The 19,742-nt window shown below is 35.4% G+C and overlaps 1 protein-coding gene across 1 annotated transcript; it reads left to right on the forward strand.

Annotated features, from left to right (window-relative positions):
* The first annotated feature begins 7,372 nt into the window (after positions 1-7,372).
* Positions 7,373-12,891, forward strand: LOC128228898 (hemicentin-1-like). The gene is made up of 8 exons (XM_052940444.1): positions 7,373-7,532; positions 8,142-8,299; positions 8,606-8,759; positions 9,222-9,410; positions 10,134-10,232; positions 10,559-10,813; positions 10,940-11,191; positions 11,340-12,891. The coding sequence occupies exons 1-8, from the start codon at positions 7,475-7,477 to the stop codon at positions 11,447-11,449; spliced, it is 1,275 nt and encodes a 424-aa protein (XP_052796404.1). The 5' UTR covers positions 7,373-7,474; the 3' UTR covers positions 11,450-12,891.
* The last annotated feature ends 6,851 nt before the right edge of the window (positions 12,892-19,742 follow it).

Here is a 19,742-nt window from a genome sequence, read left to right on the forward strand (position 1 = left end):
AAATGATTTCATACAAATGATGAACACTCTTTAAGGTAGATGAAGAAGGATAAATGTTATTATAATAAGCACAAATATATTGGCCCTACTTAATCATGTATCAAATGGCCTACAAGATTCTTAATTCAAATTTCCTAATTTTGAACCGCTTTAAATTAGTTAAATGCATATTCATTATGTTAAAATTGCTTCAATTTATGACGTCGCTTATAACAGTTTCAGTAAGCAATTACATTCCTTCATTTCATTAGGGTCTGTTGAAGCCAATGTCTTTAAAATGCAAATACAATAGAAACTATACCCAAGATTCAAGGGACATAATAAAAAATATAACTTTAAAATGATGCTCTTTCAAGCCTAAAAATGCCTCCCAGAACTTCTATCAACAGAGTCCACATATCTACAAAATTTGTGCTCGAGTTACTTTCTTTGATATAAAAGTGAAAACAAATCTGCATGGTGCTGTGGCATCATACCATGAAACAAACCTGCAGCATTAATTAGCGCCATGTTGTCAAGAATATCTGGACAATTGAATGAAATATGCATGGACCGAAATGACAGCTGGTTTTTCATTGACAAAAGATCCCTTTGAGGCAGTTTTAAGATTATGCTATTCAAAGTATGAGGGTAAAGTTGGTACAGTTTTCACTCATATTCAGATGATGGCTGATATTTGCTGATAAACATGTATCCTCTTAGCAGCAGGGAATAAGTAAATGACATAGTTTTAATGACCAATATTGGAGATGTGACCTTGACCTCCAAATCCAAAGGGGTCATCTGCTGGTCACCCCAAACCTAAATTTCAAGTTTGAAGGCCATGGGTGCAGAATTTGTCGAGTTGTCACACAGGCAAGCTTTTTGCGTTCAATGGTCTGTGACAAATCAATAGGGCTCACCTACTGGTCAGGCCCAACCCCAAAGTCAAGTTGTTCAAAGGCCATGGGTGCAGGCTTTGTCCAGTCATTATTAGTACAACCTTTTAGCATTCAAGGTCACTGTGACCTTGACTTTTGACCCAATGACCCCTTAAATCAATAGGATCTTCTAATAGTCAGACTTAGCCTCCATGTTGAGTTTGAGGGCCATAGGTGCAGGCATTGTCAACTTATCAGTCAGATGTATGGTTTGACACCTTCCTGTTCAAGGTCACTGTGACCTTTGACCATATTACCCCTAAAATCAAAAGGGATCATCTTCTGGTTAAACCAAACTTTCATGTCAAGTTTGACAATAGGTCTAGGAATTGTAGAGTTATCACCCGGAAAAGCTTTGGTCTACTGTCAGACAGATATACAACAAGTACCATTTCGATATTTTCGAATGCTCATTTGGCCATGTACATGGGTTTTGATCTGACTATGAACATGAAACTACATAGTGATGTTCCCTCCTATCAATTCTAAATTTAAATAACCATGAGAAAAAAAGAATGTTTTCACTGCACCATGAATAAATATGTCAAACAAAATAAATGTCAAGTTATTCAAGATTAATTTAACACTGTTCTTTTGATGATTTCCGTGCATTCCTGACTGCAGGTTTTTCCCATTTTCCCACACAGTTATTTCATATTGGCCTTACAAGGTCAGATCTTGAGTTGGGTCTTCATTGCTGGACTCTATCTCTTTATCTCCACAGAAAACACACTGGTCTTTGACATTGATGGTTAAAACAAAGAAGGCATATGATTTGTGTACAGATTAAACATTATAAATTATAAATGTGTTCTTTAATTAATAGACAAGTGGCAACAATTTCCCCAGTTAAAAAAGCTTACATTTGTATATCTGCAGATTAATCATTTGCATTTCTTTTGCTTTGATCATTTAAGTCAAATGAGTTAGACATGATAATGCATTAAAATAAGAAATATATTTTTTGGCATCAATCTATAGTACGTGCCTTCAATCTAGAAATAAATTTCTTCTCAACAGATGCTAAATTATAAAAAAAATATATAAACCAAGATTTTGATTATGACATACCTGCATAGTTAGTGGTCTCCATAACTGCTCAGAAATGCTCCCTGTGACAAACTAAGTGATGGTGTATGGCTGGGTAATAGTGCTGCTCCAGCCAATAACGCAATTCTTCCTACAGGTGGACCAGCTCCTCAATATGGTTTCTTTCATGGCAGTGATAACAGTATGTAACATGCCCTTTTCTACTTTTCAGAGAATGAATCTTCCAATCTAAATTACAAATTTAAGAACAAATATATACATATGCACATGTAATGTTGTTAAAAACAAACCATTTAGATGCCACAAAACTTTTAGATTTTAGGTGAAAATTGAGCAAAATCAAAACATTTAGTCATTTAAAGCTGCACTCTCACAGTAAATTTTACAACTTTTGTATTTTTTGTCTTGGAATGACCTATTTTTTTGCTAAAATATCTGCAAACCAGTGATATAAGACTACTGACAAAATATTAGATTGCAGACTTCCATTTTTCAGGTCGAAAACAAAGGTTTTATGGCTTAAAGCGTTACTAACGGTTTAAGAAAAATGCATAAAACATTTTGAACTTAAATATAAACATTTTCTGACATTTTATTGTCAGCAATCTTATATGAATGGTTAACATGCATTTTCACATAAATTGGCCCGTTCCAAGACAAAAAATAAATAAAGTAGTCAAAACATTCAATCTGTAAGAGTGCTGCACTCTCAGTCACAGATTGAAGGTTTTGACAACTTCTTTTACTTTTTGGCTTCAATGGAATAAGCTAATGAAAAGCAGTATGAAAACTGATGAAATAAGACTGCTGACAAAAGATAAGATCATGTTTTTTATATTTACATTTGTAACTATTGGTTTTATGGTTAAAAGCATTACTAACGCTTTACTAATAATGAGATTTTTGGCACAGAACATCATCTTTTGACCGTATTAAAATAAGAAAACAGCGTTCCAATATTTTCAGTTGTCTTTTTTGACTGAATTAATATAAGAAAGCAGCGATCCCCTTTTTCCAGTTGTCTGTTATGTCCAGTGTTCAGAAATTCGCATAAAATAATTCATTACAAGACCAAGAAATAAAAAAAGAGTTGGTAAAACAGACAATCTGTGAGAGTGCAGCTTAAACATATGATATGCATTATCAGCCAAGTGCAGACCTACTCACATCCTGGCTACACAACCAGTACATTCATCAGCTTTACTGATTCGAACCAGGCACATTTATATTGGTAGACTAGCATTTTACCATTCTGTGCTGGCCAGTAAAGTTCTCATTTGAATTAGAATTCAAAATGTTTGTACCTTTGTTCATTTTTTTTGCCAACTCTGTTTCAACTGAACTTCCTAAATGAATAAGAAGTTTCAAAAAATAATTACAATATCTCAGTAAATACCTGCATTTATGTGTTTCTTGTGCAATCTGTCAGCTTTGGTAGGCTCAGGTTTCATTTTGTCCACCTCAGTACTTGTAATCTTCTAGTCTGATGTACTGCCATCCAATTTTTAAGTCAGGTCAGGCAGCCATTTCAGCTTTGTTCCAGTTGATTGTATCAGATGTATATATCTAAAATATGAGTCATGTACACAAAAAATAAAAGCTGACGAATTATTATGAGTTTGATGAGTGTTTTTCTGCGAAATTCCTTAGTTTTTCAAAGTTTAGTGTGAGTTAGTCCAAAACTTTATCTGCAGTTAATATGCGCTTGTATTCTTGTCTAAATACAAACTACTTTCACAACTGTCACTTAAGTATGTACTATCTGAAATATTGTTTGCAGTGAAAGTTCGGCAGAAACACTATTGGTTCCAATATTAGCTTGTCAACAAGACTAAATGATTAGTCAGAAGACAGAAAAGCGCTTATGTATTGCCCCCCTGTGTTGAAAATATCCTTTGGAGAAGTGATATTCGCGGCATCTCTTCTGAAATTCAAGACTAACGAAAGGTTTTCATGTAAACTCACTGAGAACTCTTTTGAAAATGTTTATTTTGTAAAATAGCTTTAAAAAGAGGAGCACATTATTAAACATCAACCACTTAATCAATGCAGACGAGGACACAGATCGCAATTTTGAAAAATACTTGTCAAAGTATACAAAACGAAACAAAATAGGGGTAATCTGAAGGTTGGCCCTTTATTCATCTCATTCCTCTGTAGCTTATTTTAACACAAATTGACGAAGCATCCCGGACAGACAGTTTAATATACGAGTCATCAATCATTTTCATACTAGCTATAGTTCCAGAAATGTGTCGCCAAGAACTCTTTTTTATAACAGAACACAACTGGAGAAAATGGCGGTATTATAATAGCACGTTGGGGAATGTACTTGCAGTCCAATATGGTCCATGTTTGATAGGCTGGCACACTTATAGCTTGGTTAATATATTTGTAGTTATGCTTCATTGAAGATAAAAGAACGTCGATACTGTTGACAACTAATTTTAAGCATTCCTTATCGTTGTTTAAATATTGACGTTAAATGAAACAGTGGTACTGTTATTGTACAGTGTATTAACATTAATGCATTTCTTTCCTCAAATGAACGGAACTTATGTGCGTATAAATCGCAACTCTCATCAAATTTAAGGTTGATTTTATATTAAAGTTAATTATTGTTTTGTGTTCAAGCTTAAACAAAACTATGTAACAATAGATATACCTCGGAAAAGTGAAGTAACACCAATTAAATGACAAACAACAAGACACTTTTGATCTCGTTTTTGAAATGCGTATCGTCTTGAATATGATTTCTTTTCCAGACATGTGTTTTTCAATGTATATAAATTTACTAATAAACAGTGTGGACATTACTAGTTGCAAGAATCAAAATACATATCGCTTCATATATGAAAAAGTTTGCTATTTTCATATCAATATTAACAAAACATAGCGCAGACTAAGAACTAGATCGTACACTATACTCGGTTCCTGAGCGATATGTTTAACAACCACACCCTATTTCCAACTTTATATTAATGATTGCAAAGTTAAACATTTAAGCTTGACAAGCCTATCGTGATAGCTCTAAATCCGCGTCGTCGAAGTCTGTTATATGTATTAAGAAAATGTCGTGAAAGTGTGACATGGGTACACCGCCATAGTGAGCCTCTTTACGTAACCTTAGTAACCTGGTGTGAGGTGAATAAGTATTAAGTGTGATCAAATATCTAATATTTCAGTCGAAAGCCGACGTAATGCTAAGATTTTTGACTGCGATACAATTGAGACCATGCACCAAGTCAAGCCAAATCAACTAAACTTTATTAAATCTCTTATGCCATTGTATGTGGCAACATGAGCTATGCATCTACACAAATCGGTATATATATAACTAATCAATCACGTGATAACGTTATACGGCAAGTCTTAATTTCCAACAACCATGCAATTCCATTGAAAAGTAGTTGGAATGTCCATAAGTGTTCATTATATAACATATGTCGTTGTGTTCTGTAGTGTGGATTGTTTTCCGCACTATAGCGTGCGATTGGTATTAACTTTGAGACATCGATTTACATTGTTGATGGCAGCCATTACGTTAAAATATCTCCAAAAAGCATGGAATAAATAAGATGTCTGGAACAAATAAGGGACATCCTCGGACCCAGGCAATATATAAGAGACCGGGATAATCCATTTAAGTACATGTACTTCTATAACGTGGACTTATATAAAACATCAATTTTTTTAAAGGATGCGCCAATCACATATTTGTTTTGTTTCGTGCTAATAGAACGGCCAGCAAACTTGATGGTTGCAATTCATCGATGGCTGCAAGAAAAGGCAGCTTAATGTACGTGAAGTTAGCGGCCTAGCGGCGTGAAGTTGGCGGCATAGCGGCCTAATTGTGTTCTCTTTTTCAAAGTAATTGTTCATGCGATTAATTGAAAAACAATGATATATCAATGTGTTTTATTCATACAGTATTTTAGCGGCCTTAAATTGTTTTCAATTTCAAAGCATTTTTATATGAGTTATTCTAAAATAATGCTTAAATAATTGTTTTTATACAAAATGCATCACTCCGGAGCGATTATTTACATGTTTTTGGGTGGAAAAGATTTCCACCAAACGCAGAGCCACGTGGCATGAAATTGCCACTGTTGTCAGTTTGATAGTTGACACAGACTTTACCTTATTTTTACATGTGTTGTTGTTGTTATTTCAACAGTGATTTGATGGGAATAAACGCCTGCTTTGGTGTCATTTGACCTGTACAAAATTTAGTGACATTTAACCTAAAATATTATTTTTTCTACAAATTTATCAAAGGGGTCATTCCTACCAACTATCTAGCATAAAATAACTATGAATTAATATATTCGAAATGCCTAAATAGATTTTCTGGCATTGTTAAACTGCTATTAAAAAAATAAAGTTTTTCTTCATTCTAGCTATTTGAAATTTAAGTTGTTAAACTGTAAGTAAATAACTTACGTTGCCGTTTAACGTTACTGTTTTAGATTTCTTTGTTGTATTTGTTGGTCGTTACATATGGCTAAGATTTATTGAGCTACGCAAAACAACCCTTAAATATTGATACTTATTTTAAATTTCGAAATGTTCATTTTCGAAGTAGAATATGGACATTGAGTGTTTAATTATGCCGAATAGAAATACGTTTGTGTAATAATCGTTTATTAAATTAACCTGGGATTAACACAAATACACAGTTTAAACCTTTAACGCGGACAAACACATTTGATCGCATTTCATTGTAAGTATGTAAGCTTTTTTAAGTTAACAATGACTGGAAATACTTTTAAAAACAGGCCCTAACCAGTATATATGTTTTGAAGAAGAACAAGCGCGAGCGAAAACCCCGAAAATAGAACTTCGTGGTTGGGCACTAGCGACAATTATGAGTTTGGTTTGTTGTTACCAAGCCGGACAAGTAGGTTTTCTCCGGGATTGCTCCCATAAAACATGACCTCGCTCTCCCGCATCATCAAACATGTTCTTAACTATCGTTGTAAAATAAATATAGTTAAGATTAAACAAGCTTCGGAAGTACTGACTTCCACACTTGAATATAGTAACGTTTTTCCTTTACTATAGAGATAGACTAGGAAGTAGCAAGAAACCAACTGTTTATCATCCCTTTCTTTTAAAATTTGAGTTTATGCCAAATTCAATGTCGTCGAAATGTCTAATACGGCGGACTTCAATGACACGCTTCACCATTAATGCGCTTAATGACAATTATTATAATTTATGTGGACACGCTAAAGAATGGAAAACGTGATGCTCTTGACGATTATTATTAAATATGCTATTAGTGTACGTGCATCTTTAAGTTGCATGTCATTGAACAGTGAATGTGTGTTATTGTCACTACAACTGTTAATAAGTGGTTGATACTTGTAGATTACACCATAAAATCTATAAGTTTTAATTGTTAGTTCCGTTTTGGAGGAACGTCTTAAACGACATGTTAAATTTAAGAAAATTAGATGCTGCTTACATATGTACATTAAACTGATAACACAAACATTGATATGGATGTAAAACTTCTTTTCCTATTACTTGGTTTGTCAGTTCCTTGCTGTTGTGAAGGTACGAAATGTCTGTAGGTAGCAAAGTGTTTTAATTACAAAACAGACATGCGTTTCCGTGTTTCTACCGAGCCAGTGGAAGTTTATTATCACGTGAATAGATATATTTGTAAATTTATGAAACTCGATTAATAATATAATACTTCGAAAAGGCAGGAAGGAGGTATTAGACATATTAAAAAAATAACGAAAGAAATCCAAAGCTTTGAAACGGGGACATTTATTGCGAACTAGTTGACTGTTTTGTTCATATGTCTGCAGTCCATGACGTTGAGGTCAGTTAACTACTGCACACACGTTGTTTTTTTGTGAAATGTGCAAATAACATTGACAACCTCAATTTGACAAAAAAAAAAGTTTTACCTTTGCTTGGCATAGAATGATTCACTTGTGTGCGACGGATGATACACACGCTGCATGGCCGGTATACTTGGTAGCCTCGTTACCAACTTCCGGGCGTACCTTCTTTTGGATAGTTTGATCCGCCCAGCATACGATACTTATATATTTGAAATATATATTAGTAATCACTGTAAACAAACTGGCATGATGGCAGCTATGTATTAAATACCGTTCTAACCGTTAACATTTTTTTGTACTTTTATTTCAGAAAATACAATAAAAATTCTTCCGGAAAGGAGGAGATCGATTTTGGCGGCTGGTGACCAACTTAATCTGCAATGTATTCTTAGAAGCGACAACACGACAGGAGTAAACTTTGTAAAAGACGGAGCGGTCATTATAGCCAATAATTCTATTGGATTCATTGTAAGTTTTCTGAATTAACAAACAAGTATTCAAAACGTATTTTCTGCACAAATATCAGTTATATTTCACATTTTAGATCATGTCTTTAAAGTATAGAACTTTGAGTCATTGTTCGTTAGATATATTTTTATTCATATCTTAAAAGGTTCCCCTGCTGGCTATCTCTAGCTTTTGGAAAAATCCGTTATGCAAAGATGCACTTGCTTAAAAAGCATACATAATGTTAAAAGAGTCTTACATCGTAAGATCTAAAGCTATATTACAACATTGTTGAAGTAAACTAGTATCACACGTCTGTGGTTATAGATCACGAAGGCGACCATCAAAACGTCATTGAATGTTACTGTTACAACACTGACGCTGCGTAAAGAAGAAACGTCTTTGATAGATGGAGGTACTTACGAGTGTGCGACCGCAGATCGAGACATGGTTTCATCAATAGTTGTAAACGTTGTTCACTGTAAGTACAACGATTAGGAACAGTTCCATTTTAGTCAGAAAAAAGTAACTATTAGGCTGCAAGTGTAGTTAAAGTCAGTGTCCATGATTACGAACAGTCTAAAGTCGGAATTCAGACTGAAGTGGCGAAACTGCAATCCTTCATTTCACTGTAACTTTCTTTCTTGTTGAGTTTTGAAAATGATGGAATATCCTGAATTAATATTAAAAACTATACAAGTATTCACAATTTTTAAAGGAATAAAATAAAGATGATTCTTTGCAATTTAATAACAGCGTTTTTCAGAGTCTGAATCTAGACTTGGACTTTTGTTCGTAGTCATGACACCTGGACTATTTAAAAGTCCTCCAGACCTTCCAGTTTTTATATTTGCGATATGTGCGTTTTGCTTTTGTCCCCCAGATTTTTTTCTTCATATTTTTGAATTGTTGTTTTTATTAAAAACTGCGTTCGACTTTGTAGTGGATCCTGTAAGCAACCACTTGATGCTGGGGTCCAATCACAAGGTAGTCCGACTTGGTTGTTTTGTTAAAGCATCTAGCGATTTGCCGATGGCAATAACATGGACAGGGCCAAACCAAATGCATCTAGAAACGGCTAGCGGACGATTCCAAGCCTTTAACAATGGAAGTTTGCTTATATCAGATCCAAGTAAGACCATGAATGAGGATATACATGTAATCGACCAAAGTAATACAAGGTCTTGTCTGATACACCAAGGACACATGAAATATCACATAGTCTAATGCTGTCGATGTTTAAACTTGTATATCGAGGGGTGAAAGCGAAAAGATTCTATCTGCTTCTTTACTTAATGTCACTTAGAACCTTTTCGCTTTCACCCTTCGATATGTACACATCACATTATGGTATGCGAAATATACGAATGTTTTCAATAATGTTTTTGATAATTTGTTCAAGTGTTTTGAAACACCCGTTTACATTATAATATACAAAATGTTGTATTTTGTTGAAATACATAATCATCTTAAAGGGACACTCTCATATATTGGAAAATAGCAACGTGTGTGGATTCGTTTTCTGAACTAAATGAAGTATAATATTATAGCGAATCATTAGGTGTAGTATAAATACGTTACTGAAAGCTTGTACCATGCATGGAATGCCTATTAAGGATAAAATATTGTCTTTGAATTCGTTGAATTTGAGCTGCGTTTGAATAGCGAAATAGACGGCGCACGTGCAGATGATAATTTTGCACTACTATATTAATGTTACCACTTGACAATACTGCAGGTATTTATGCCTATTTAATGGGTGATTCGTTTCAGTGCCAAGCATGAGAGAGTCCCTTCAATGTAGGAAAGTGCAGAAACTTTATTGTATGTACGTGTTCATGTCTCTTATATTTAGGATCCGAAGATTTAGGGCATTACATGTGCACAGTGACTTTTTACCCAGATTTGCTAGTGGAACGACATATTTTGAAACCGACTGCTGTGTTCTTATATGGTAAAGTGTAGTTCATTTAAAATCTATAAAAATACGATTGAGCAAATGCATCGTACAAACTCATAGCAAACAAGACTGACTGACTTTATTGTTGTTGTGATATTTTCACATTTGGTTGATACTAAAATATTGTACAATTTGTCCAAATTGTCATTTTTACGACTAATAGTTTACCAGGCGGCATATAAATAAAAATATATAAAAATATCTATGTTCCATTTAAAAAAAAATCGATTGATTATTTATTTCAAAAACTCTATTATATGTATTTAATTTATAATTATCTTAAAATAATAAAAATGTAAAAAATATATGCTTTATTTAAGGTGGGCCAAAAATAAAAGCTTCTTCACGCCAGATGATTCTTCGGAAATTGGAGCTTCTGTGTGAGACAAGTGGAGACAGTAAACATGTAACATGGTACAGGAAGGGACGACCGATTGTTGATGACGGAAGTGTAAGATTCTTGCAATATCGAGGTGTGTGGAATGCTAAGATTGTTGCTGTCCAGAAAGACGAGAACGATATTGCCGTGTATACCTGCCAAAGTAATGGCGGAGTAAAAAAACTGAATTCACACGGTAAGCGGTTACAATCCGAAGGGTTTGAAATGAATGATACAGGATCTCATTATCCACAAATGATATGCTATACCATGGTTAGATAAAACTTGTTCAGAATATGTTGTGCAATTTATTTTGTTCTAGTAAGTAAAACGAATGTGTGGGACGTCACTTGTGATGTGTCGGGCTTCCCTGTTCCAAACGTGACGTGGACGAAAAATGGCTCTCGCATTGATGAAAGTGCAAACACAGTATATCGTCAACTCTCAGGCGTTCCACGTGCAGAGATCCTTGTTTACGATCTTGTCAAACATGACGCTGGTACCTTCGCATGTACGGCTGCTAACAATGTAACCCCTTACACCGCGACAGCAGAAATTCACCTCCTCCCCGAAGGCAAGTAATAAAAATCTCAATTTGCGAATCTAGCATTAAACTTTGCGCAAAAATTCAACGCAATCTAGTGGATGATTATTATCTATTCAGCTGTACCACATATTGAAACGAAATGGCGTTGCTAATATTATGGTCAACTTTCTTTCAGACATATCGGAAGCCACTAAAGATGTTTCCCACCAAGCCGGTCTCGCTGTTGCAATTGAATTGCACTGGAAAACCATTCTTGGACTTGGATTTCTTTGTATTATTTTTTAAAGATCCACTCCTACTCCTAACAAAATAATCCTCAATTAATGCAAGCAACTACAGTGAGAATTATTAACGCTTCATAACTAATTTGCCTCTTTATTTATTGGTTTCTTGCTCTAGTTTGTTTATGTTTAGTATGTGTGCACTGTGCTGCTTGTGCGGTTCGTCCATGTTTCTTGTTTGTGATTTTATGTTATATGTCTTTGGCGTTTACCTAGTGCCATTAAACCGGGTTTATGTTTTAACTTTTTGCTACTGAGATTGTTTCTGTAGCTTTTTGCATGAATTTTGATTTTGTTTCCATACTCAAGGCACCGACTGCCTCTACTTTTCACAAAACTTTGGGTATATTTTAGATATGATTTCCAAGAAATGGCTTAAGAACGAAATCATGTTCACAGACAAGTTTGTATATGTTATATAAGTTAGTTAGGTAGTTGCTGCAACCATTACCCGAAATGTTGAAATTTTACACAACAAGTGCGAAACCCGAGATATGCATATTTTCAATCAAGATAATAACTGTTTTGTACCATTTTTACAGCCAAACATCAACGGTATAGTTCTGTAAACATCTCTAGGCATTTCGAAGATATGTCAAGCGATAATTCTAAAATGAATCATGCAATCAAACGTTTTTTTGTTATTATTGGCAACAGTGTGAGTTAAACACGTTTTCCGTTTTAGTTTCTAATGTCGTTGAAAACGTTTATAGTCCAAACATTTACACTTATATATATTTTTATCGTGCAATCTAAAATAAATAGAACGTCTTCAAGTTTAGACTTGGCTGTCTACTGTGTTTAGACGTAGTTTATTTTTGAATTACCATTTCATTTAACTTGATACACAGAATTCAGGAACGTTTGATCTTCAATCATTTCTGTTGATCGTCATTGTACTTATTGTTTTGCATATGTTGTATGCTTGTTATAATGTTCGTATCAAACAATTTCCCTTCTTATTATACTTAACAAATATGTTGGGTTTTCCTTCAAACTTTAATTCCAGAAATATAAAACAAGTTGACAAGCTACAGTTCAACAAGCCGCGTTCTGTTAATTTTACATTGATATTTCAATAAATGGACGCTACTAATTGAACGGTAAGAATGTTCAGCTCCGCCTACTTGTTACCGATCTGATTTGAGAATAAATGTATAAATAAAAACATTGCAAACACTCTCAAATATGGTGCATCCCATTGAGAGTATGATTTCATATCAAACTTGAAAAACAAAACCAATTTTCAACGTTTAAGCAAAAAGTGTTAATGATATAGATTAGATGAATGTACACTATGGATAACACTGAATAACTAAATCAACATATTCATTTTATTGATGACTACATTACACTTTCATGTTATTGTTGTAATCAAATTAATTACCTGTTGAAGAGTCTTAGTTATATCATTTCTTTATTTTGTCAGTAAACATATATTATGCACCTTGCTTGGGTTGAATTGAGGAATATGTACAAGAGGCCCACATTAATTATGTTTTATAAGAAGGGCTAGTTTGTATGGCTCGTTTTCGTTTTCGTTCCCATCTCACAATTGTTATACAGATTGAAGGCTTTAAAGAAATGTACATTTAATTTGATTGTTTTCATTTGTTATAATGTATAAGATAATGCAGTTGCAGTAGTATGCATTAGGCAAGCAGCCCACCACGGAAGTAATTGTAAATAAGTTAATTTAACAATAGCAGAAATAATTCATATAAATTAAATGATCTAAAATTTAAAGTAATACCATAGAGCTATTCATATACTGCACAAAATATAATGCGTTACGGTCTCATAGTGCCTTGATTTTAAGGGACGGCTACAATGCAAAATGTGGTAGGGGAAGGTCAAAAACTTAAACGTTTAAAAGATCATGTTTTATTTAGTTTTGAGGAACGATCATTTTTGGGAGTGAAACATATATTCTTGGTGACATGCTTTGGGGTTATAAGGAGTTAAACAAATTTTACAAAAGAAGATTTTAACAGATTTTGGATCAAAAGGATTCACATTATTTCGGAAAAGACTGTCGACATTATTACTTTGTTTTATGTCTTAATGCCCCAGACTACCTATTCAACAATGTCTTGGGAGTTCTTGATACTATCTTGTCAAATAAGAAAGTTATTCAGAGAAATAATGAAAAATAGTGGATGAAATTTATTTCCGGGTTACAAAAATGCATACATTTTGTAAATAGCTACAATCAACACAAAGCCCCCAAGACATTGTTGATTTGGGCAGTTCCGATAAATTTCACTCATAAACAATTTATTTTTGTATTAAGACATTTCCGGGAAAACGTTAATGCTTTTTGATTGGAAATCTGATAAAATATTCTTTTGTAAAAAATGCTCCAAATTAAAGCTTTTCATGTTGCAACGGATATAAGAATTATGCTTGTTTAATATTGAATCTGAAACTAAATAGAAATTGATTTTTTTTTTCAACATTTTAAATTTTGGTCATTCAATCGACATTTGCATCGCGGTCGGTCCTTAATTCTAAAAATTTATTATTTTGGAGCCACAAATTACGACACATGATGTGCGATGCTGAGTCAACTATCTTAAACTTAAACAAATGTTGGAGTGGCTTAACTAAAATGAGTATGCTTTATACATGCTCTATTGATGTCCGACTGTGTATTAAGTGGGAATAAATCAAATAGTAAGGGTGTCACAATTTTGTATAACCAAAAACATAAAATCGAAATAAAAAATAAAAAAGAAAGAAAAAAAACTGGTTGAAAGCAGTTTTAATAGTTGACATACTTATACATGACTGAGGTCATTGATAAACATATACGACTAAGACATAGATGAACCTCTTGAACATTTTATACTAAATGTCAATGAAAAAGAAAATACATAATTGGTGGATTTTTAGATTTTTGGATTTTCTAGAAAAGAGAAAATAGGAAAACTTGAGAATTAATTGCAATTTTAAACTTTGCAAATTCATGTGCCGTATGTGACACAAAACGCATGGAGATTTAAACACGCCGATAAATCACTAAGTACACGCCACTATAACACATAATCTCCATTGAAGATCCGACTTCTTTATAATATCACATAATTTAGTAAATTGTGTGAGAGACACAAAGCTTACAAACTAACTGAAGGACTTTGCATACATCAAAATAGCCGTTTAAATGCAAGTTGGATGTACCGCCACGGAATGGTCAGTGTAAAAGAATCAGTTCTGTAAAAAAACCTTGCATGTAGCAAATACGTTCTTGTTCTAATATGAAGGGGTTTCAGTGTTCTTCATCCACAGAATAATTGACAAGGTCAAAAACTTGAATTGTATCTGACCACCCAATGCATTGTAAATAAAATCGCTCTGGATGACTTAAGTCAAATGATATCCCGCCTGGAAACTCCATTTGCTCTGAAAAAATAACCCCTTTTTTCACACCATCTTTTGAAATGTGGTGTACGCAGTGTCCCCTCTGGCTGGTAACGAAAATATCACGATTTGAATCTGTTGCAACTGCGACAGGTCGGATCAATGTGTCATCTTTGTACACGAATACAACCGTCGCTTTATCAACGTCAAGACAAGTCAATGTGTGATTACCGAAATCTGACACAAGAATGTGTTGACCATCACAATTCGATGACAAATACCATGGCAGATTAAGTTTAAGACTTTTTGTTTTCTCTGGGGTACATTTCCGTTTTACTCTGCCTTGATAATCCAGGAGGCGAAGTTCTGTATTTCCATAGAACGAACTTCTGACATTCATTGTCACGGCAATGCCATTTTTCCAGCAAGCGATGCCAAAGCACTCTCCTTCTGTATCTAAAGTACCTTCAATATTCAGCGCACCTCCTTTCGTTGAAATCGTGTAAATCCCACTGACGCCTTTCTCAATAGCATATAAATTTGTTATATTAGTACTTTTGTTCGATGTACAGATATCTCGGGGTCCGTTTTCTAACTTTAAAACTGAGATGCATATTCTTTTCTCGGAACTAAACAGTTTTAGATTGTTATTTTTAATATCAGCAAGAACGATATTGCCATCTGATACCATAGATGTTGCATGAATACTGCATATCTCCTTGTCTATGCCTACCCTTTTTTGTAGTTCAGTTCTGAGCACGGCCTTCAATTCTCGATGGAGAATCAGTTGTAGTTTGATGGTCAGCTTGCTCAGAAACTTGATCCTTATTAAATGTATGCGACACAAACACCTTGAAATCATCATCAAGAATATACGCGTGGTTTCTGGAAAGTCTAAATTTCGCATGCCGTCGCAAACACGCGTCGCTACAAATATATTCTCTGCATTGTTTACAATATCCCGTAGCATTTGGGATACTTAAAATATCCTCTAGACACTGTGCGCAAAAGTGAACGTTGTTTTCGTTATCCTTGGAATGGCTCATGCCTATTATATATTTATCATAAACATTTCGTTGTAATTACCTTTAAGAACAAATTCCATGTCATGAAAATAGAATCTCGAAGATATCAGTTGTTACGAGTCACTCTCTGGAAGAATACATTCCTTTCAATATGAAACCGAACACCGTACAAATAGCGCACCGTACGTGATCATCGACAATTTAAACTTTACACTGCGCGACAAACAAGGTGCATGAAATTCGTGTTTAATGTTTCCTTACTGAAACAGTAGACATGTTCAATATTATAAAGTCAAACTTTAAATAACATTTACAAAATGTAGAGCTAGTGAGGCGGTCAAAATCCCCCCCCCCCCCGAACAAAATCCCTCCCACTCATTTTTGTATAGGTGGACATAATCCCCCTAATCAATTTTCAAGGCGGAAATAATCCGATGTATTTCAGGTTCCGGTTTGAAATGGTCTAGCTTTTGACTAGAGTCTAATAAAGGATACATTGAAAGAGGTATCCTCCAGTTTAAGCAAAATAATGAACAGTCAAGACGGCCTTAAGACGAATGCTTGATAGCAAATTAGATAAGCTAAACACGACTTGACCGCCTCTATTGACGGCAAAATAAGTGCAATAAGAGATGACCTTGCAATGAATTTTAGCAGAGAGAGTAATAGGATTGACAAGTGCACACTACGATCCAGTCCCACCAGTCACGTATGGACGCCATGGAAAACCGCCCGGTGAATGGTATAGACAACGATGGCGTCGGTGGCGCGGAGACCGAATACAGACATCGCGGCCTTGAGGACCCGGATGTTTGTATCACTGTTAGCGGCATTGTGTACTAGGACGGCGAAGAGCTCATCTCAAAGGCGAACGACTTGATTAAGGCATTGGGGAACGACGTCCATAGTAGAGTCCGAGTTACCGATGCCACTCGTCTAAGGTAATACGTGCAGGGTATACTTACCCTAGTGAAGATCAGCTTCCGGGATGTCGATGAAAAAGTTCTCGTGTTGCGCAACAAATACGTACTCAAAGACATTGTTCAGTATAAACAAGTTTTCATCAAAAGCAGCAAGTCTGATACTGAGCGTTTGATTGAGCTGAACGCACGAACCATACTCCGTCAGCTTCCGCAAGGAAACAACTTCCGGGTGGACGCGAACGGCCGCATCCGCCCACGTGATAACAACGGCCGCCAGAACCACCCCCATCCACAGGATCAGCAATAGGAACCCACCCGCACCGCCGTGTTCATTACGTTGGCACACATTAACGTGTGTGGATGAACACATAGCAACAGTGCTTTACGTGAACACATTATTCGTGCTATATACGCGGACATAACTTGTACGTTTTTATGAAACGCATTTGAGTAACCAGAATATTATAGGAATAAATGGCTACAATTGGTACGGCTTCAGTAGAGCCGACATTCATATAAATGCCCCCAAAAGCTTCAGGGTGTGTTGGCGTACTGGTTAAATAAAACTGTGTGATATATATGATGTACAAATTATTATATGTTTAAAGTTTTCTCACAAATCGACAGGTGCAGATTTTGTTGTATTTGCATGGAAATTCTCGTGATGCTCAATCGTGTTATGCCCATTAACTTCCACAAATATATTGTTTTAGTAATTGTGATGGTATGTTTATTGCCGCTGACTTTAATGCTAGAATTGGCAATTTGTCTGACATTTCGAATGAGTGTGATTCAATACCTGCACGTATCACTAATTATTAAAGAGTATCACCATTAATTGTGAAGTTAGCTAAACATACGACATTGGACATTGGACATTGGACATTGGACATTCAAAAGTGAAAGTCGTGCTAGCACGACATTGGACATTGGACATTCAAAATCGAATGTTGTGCTGGCACGACATTGAACATTGGACATTCAAAATCGAATGTTGTGCTGGCACGACATTGGACATTGGACATTCATAATCGAATGTTGTGCTGGCACGACATTGGACATTGGACATTCAAAAGTGAAAGTCGTGCTAGCACGACATTGGACATTGGACATTCAAAATCGAATGTTGTGCTGGCACGACATTGGACATTCAAAAGTGAAAGTCGTGCTAGCACGACATTGGACATTCAAAATCGAATGTTGTGCTGGCACGACATTGGACATTGGACATTCAAAAGTGAAAGTCGTGGTAGCACGACATTGGACATTGGACATTCAAAATCGAATGTTGTGCTGGCACGACATAGGACATTGGACATTCAAAAACGATTGTCGTGCAGGCACGACATTGGACATTGGACATTCAAAATCGAATGTTGTGCTGGTACGACATTGGACATTGGACATTCAAAAGTGAAAGACGTGCTAGCACGACATTGGACATTGGACATTCAAAATCGAATGTTGTGCTGGCACGACATTGGACATTCAAAAACGATTGTCGTGCAGGCACGACATTGGACATTGGACATTTATAACCGAATGTTGTGCTGGCACGACATTGGACATTGGACATTCAAAAGTGAAAGTCGTGCTAGCACGACATTGGACATCGGACATTCAAAATCGAATGTTGTGCGGGCACGACATTGGACATTGAACATTCAATGGTGAAAGTCGTGCTGGCACGACATTGGACATTGGACATTCAAAAACGATTGTCGTGCCGACACGACATTGGACATTGGATATTTATAACCGAATGTTGTGCTGGCACGACATTGGACATTGGACATTCAAAAGTGAAAGTCGTGCTACCACGACATTGGACATTGGACATTCAAAATCGAATGTTGTGCGGGCACGACATTGGACATTGGACATTCAAAGGTGAAAGTCGTGCTAGCACGACATTGGACATTAGACATTCAAAAGTGAAAGTCGTGCTAGCACGACATTGGACATTGGACATTCAAAATCGAATGTTGTGCTGGCACGACATTGGACATTGGACATTCAAAAGTGAAAGTCGTGCTAGCACGACATTGGACATTGGACATTCAAAATCGAATGTTGTGCTGGCACGACATTGGACATTGGACATTCACAAACGATCGTCGTGCCGGCACCACATTGGACATTGGACATTCATAATCGAATGTTGTGCTGGCACGACATTGGACATTGGACATTCAAAAGTGAAAGTCGTGCTAGCACGACATTGGACATTGGACATTCAAAATCGAATGTTGTGCTGGCACGACATTGGACATTGGACATTCAAAAGTGAATGTCGTGCTAGCACGACATTGGACATTGGACATTCAAAATCGAATGTTGTGCTGGCACGACATTGGACATTGGACATTCAAAAGTGAAAGTCGTGCTAGCACGACATTGGACATTGGACATTCAAAATCGAATGTTGTGCTGGCTAGTTGTCTTGGTAATAAATATAAATTTTGGACCCATGATAGACAGAGACTTCGAATGGTCCTTTAAGATAGATTTGAGCAGTTCACGCGTCCATTAGCTGAATAATATGTGGCCAGTATTGTAGTCGAATTGAACTGCTTGTTTTATATTTGAACATTTATTGAGTGCGACATTTATAAAATGTTGCAGATGTTAGCCCCAATATATTGAAATCCAAATTGTACATATAGTCATTGTATACATAAAGGCAGTAGATATATCACTAAATAATGATCCTTTACAATTGTAATTGTATAACCTCAATATGAATTATTGTTTGGTGGGACGCAATTTTGCAATCGATTGTGTTTTCTTTTACTCATAAATTGTGTTGATTGCTTTAATTGTTGATATACAACATACGCCTTATTTCAATTAGGATATAGTAAATAAATATAGTAAAGGTGTTATATGTTTATTGCTCAATATAATCCGCAGAAACAATAGCGCTTTAACTAGCTCTTTCATTTCACATTTTATTACTTTTATAATCATCAAAGACTTTTGTTTGAAA

This window comes from Mya arenaria, chromosome 3, assembly GCF_026914265.1.
Source record: "Mya arenaria isolate MELC-2E11 chromosome 3, ASM2691426v1".
Taxonomy (NCBI): Eukaryota; Metazoa; Mollusca; class Bivalvia; order Myida; family Myidae; genus Mya; species Mya arenaria.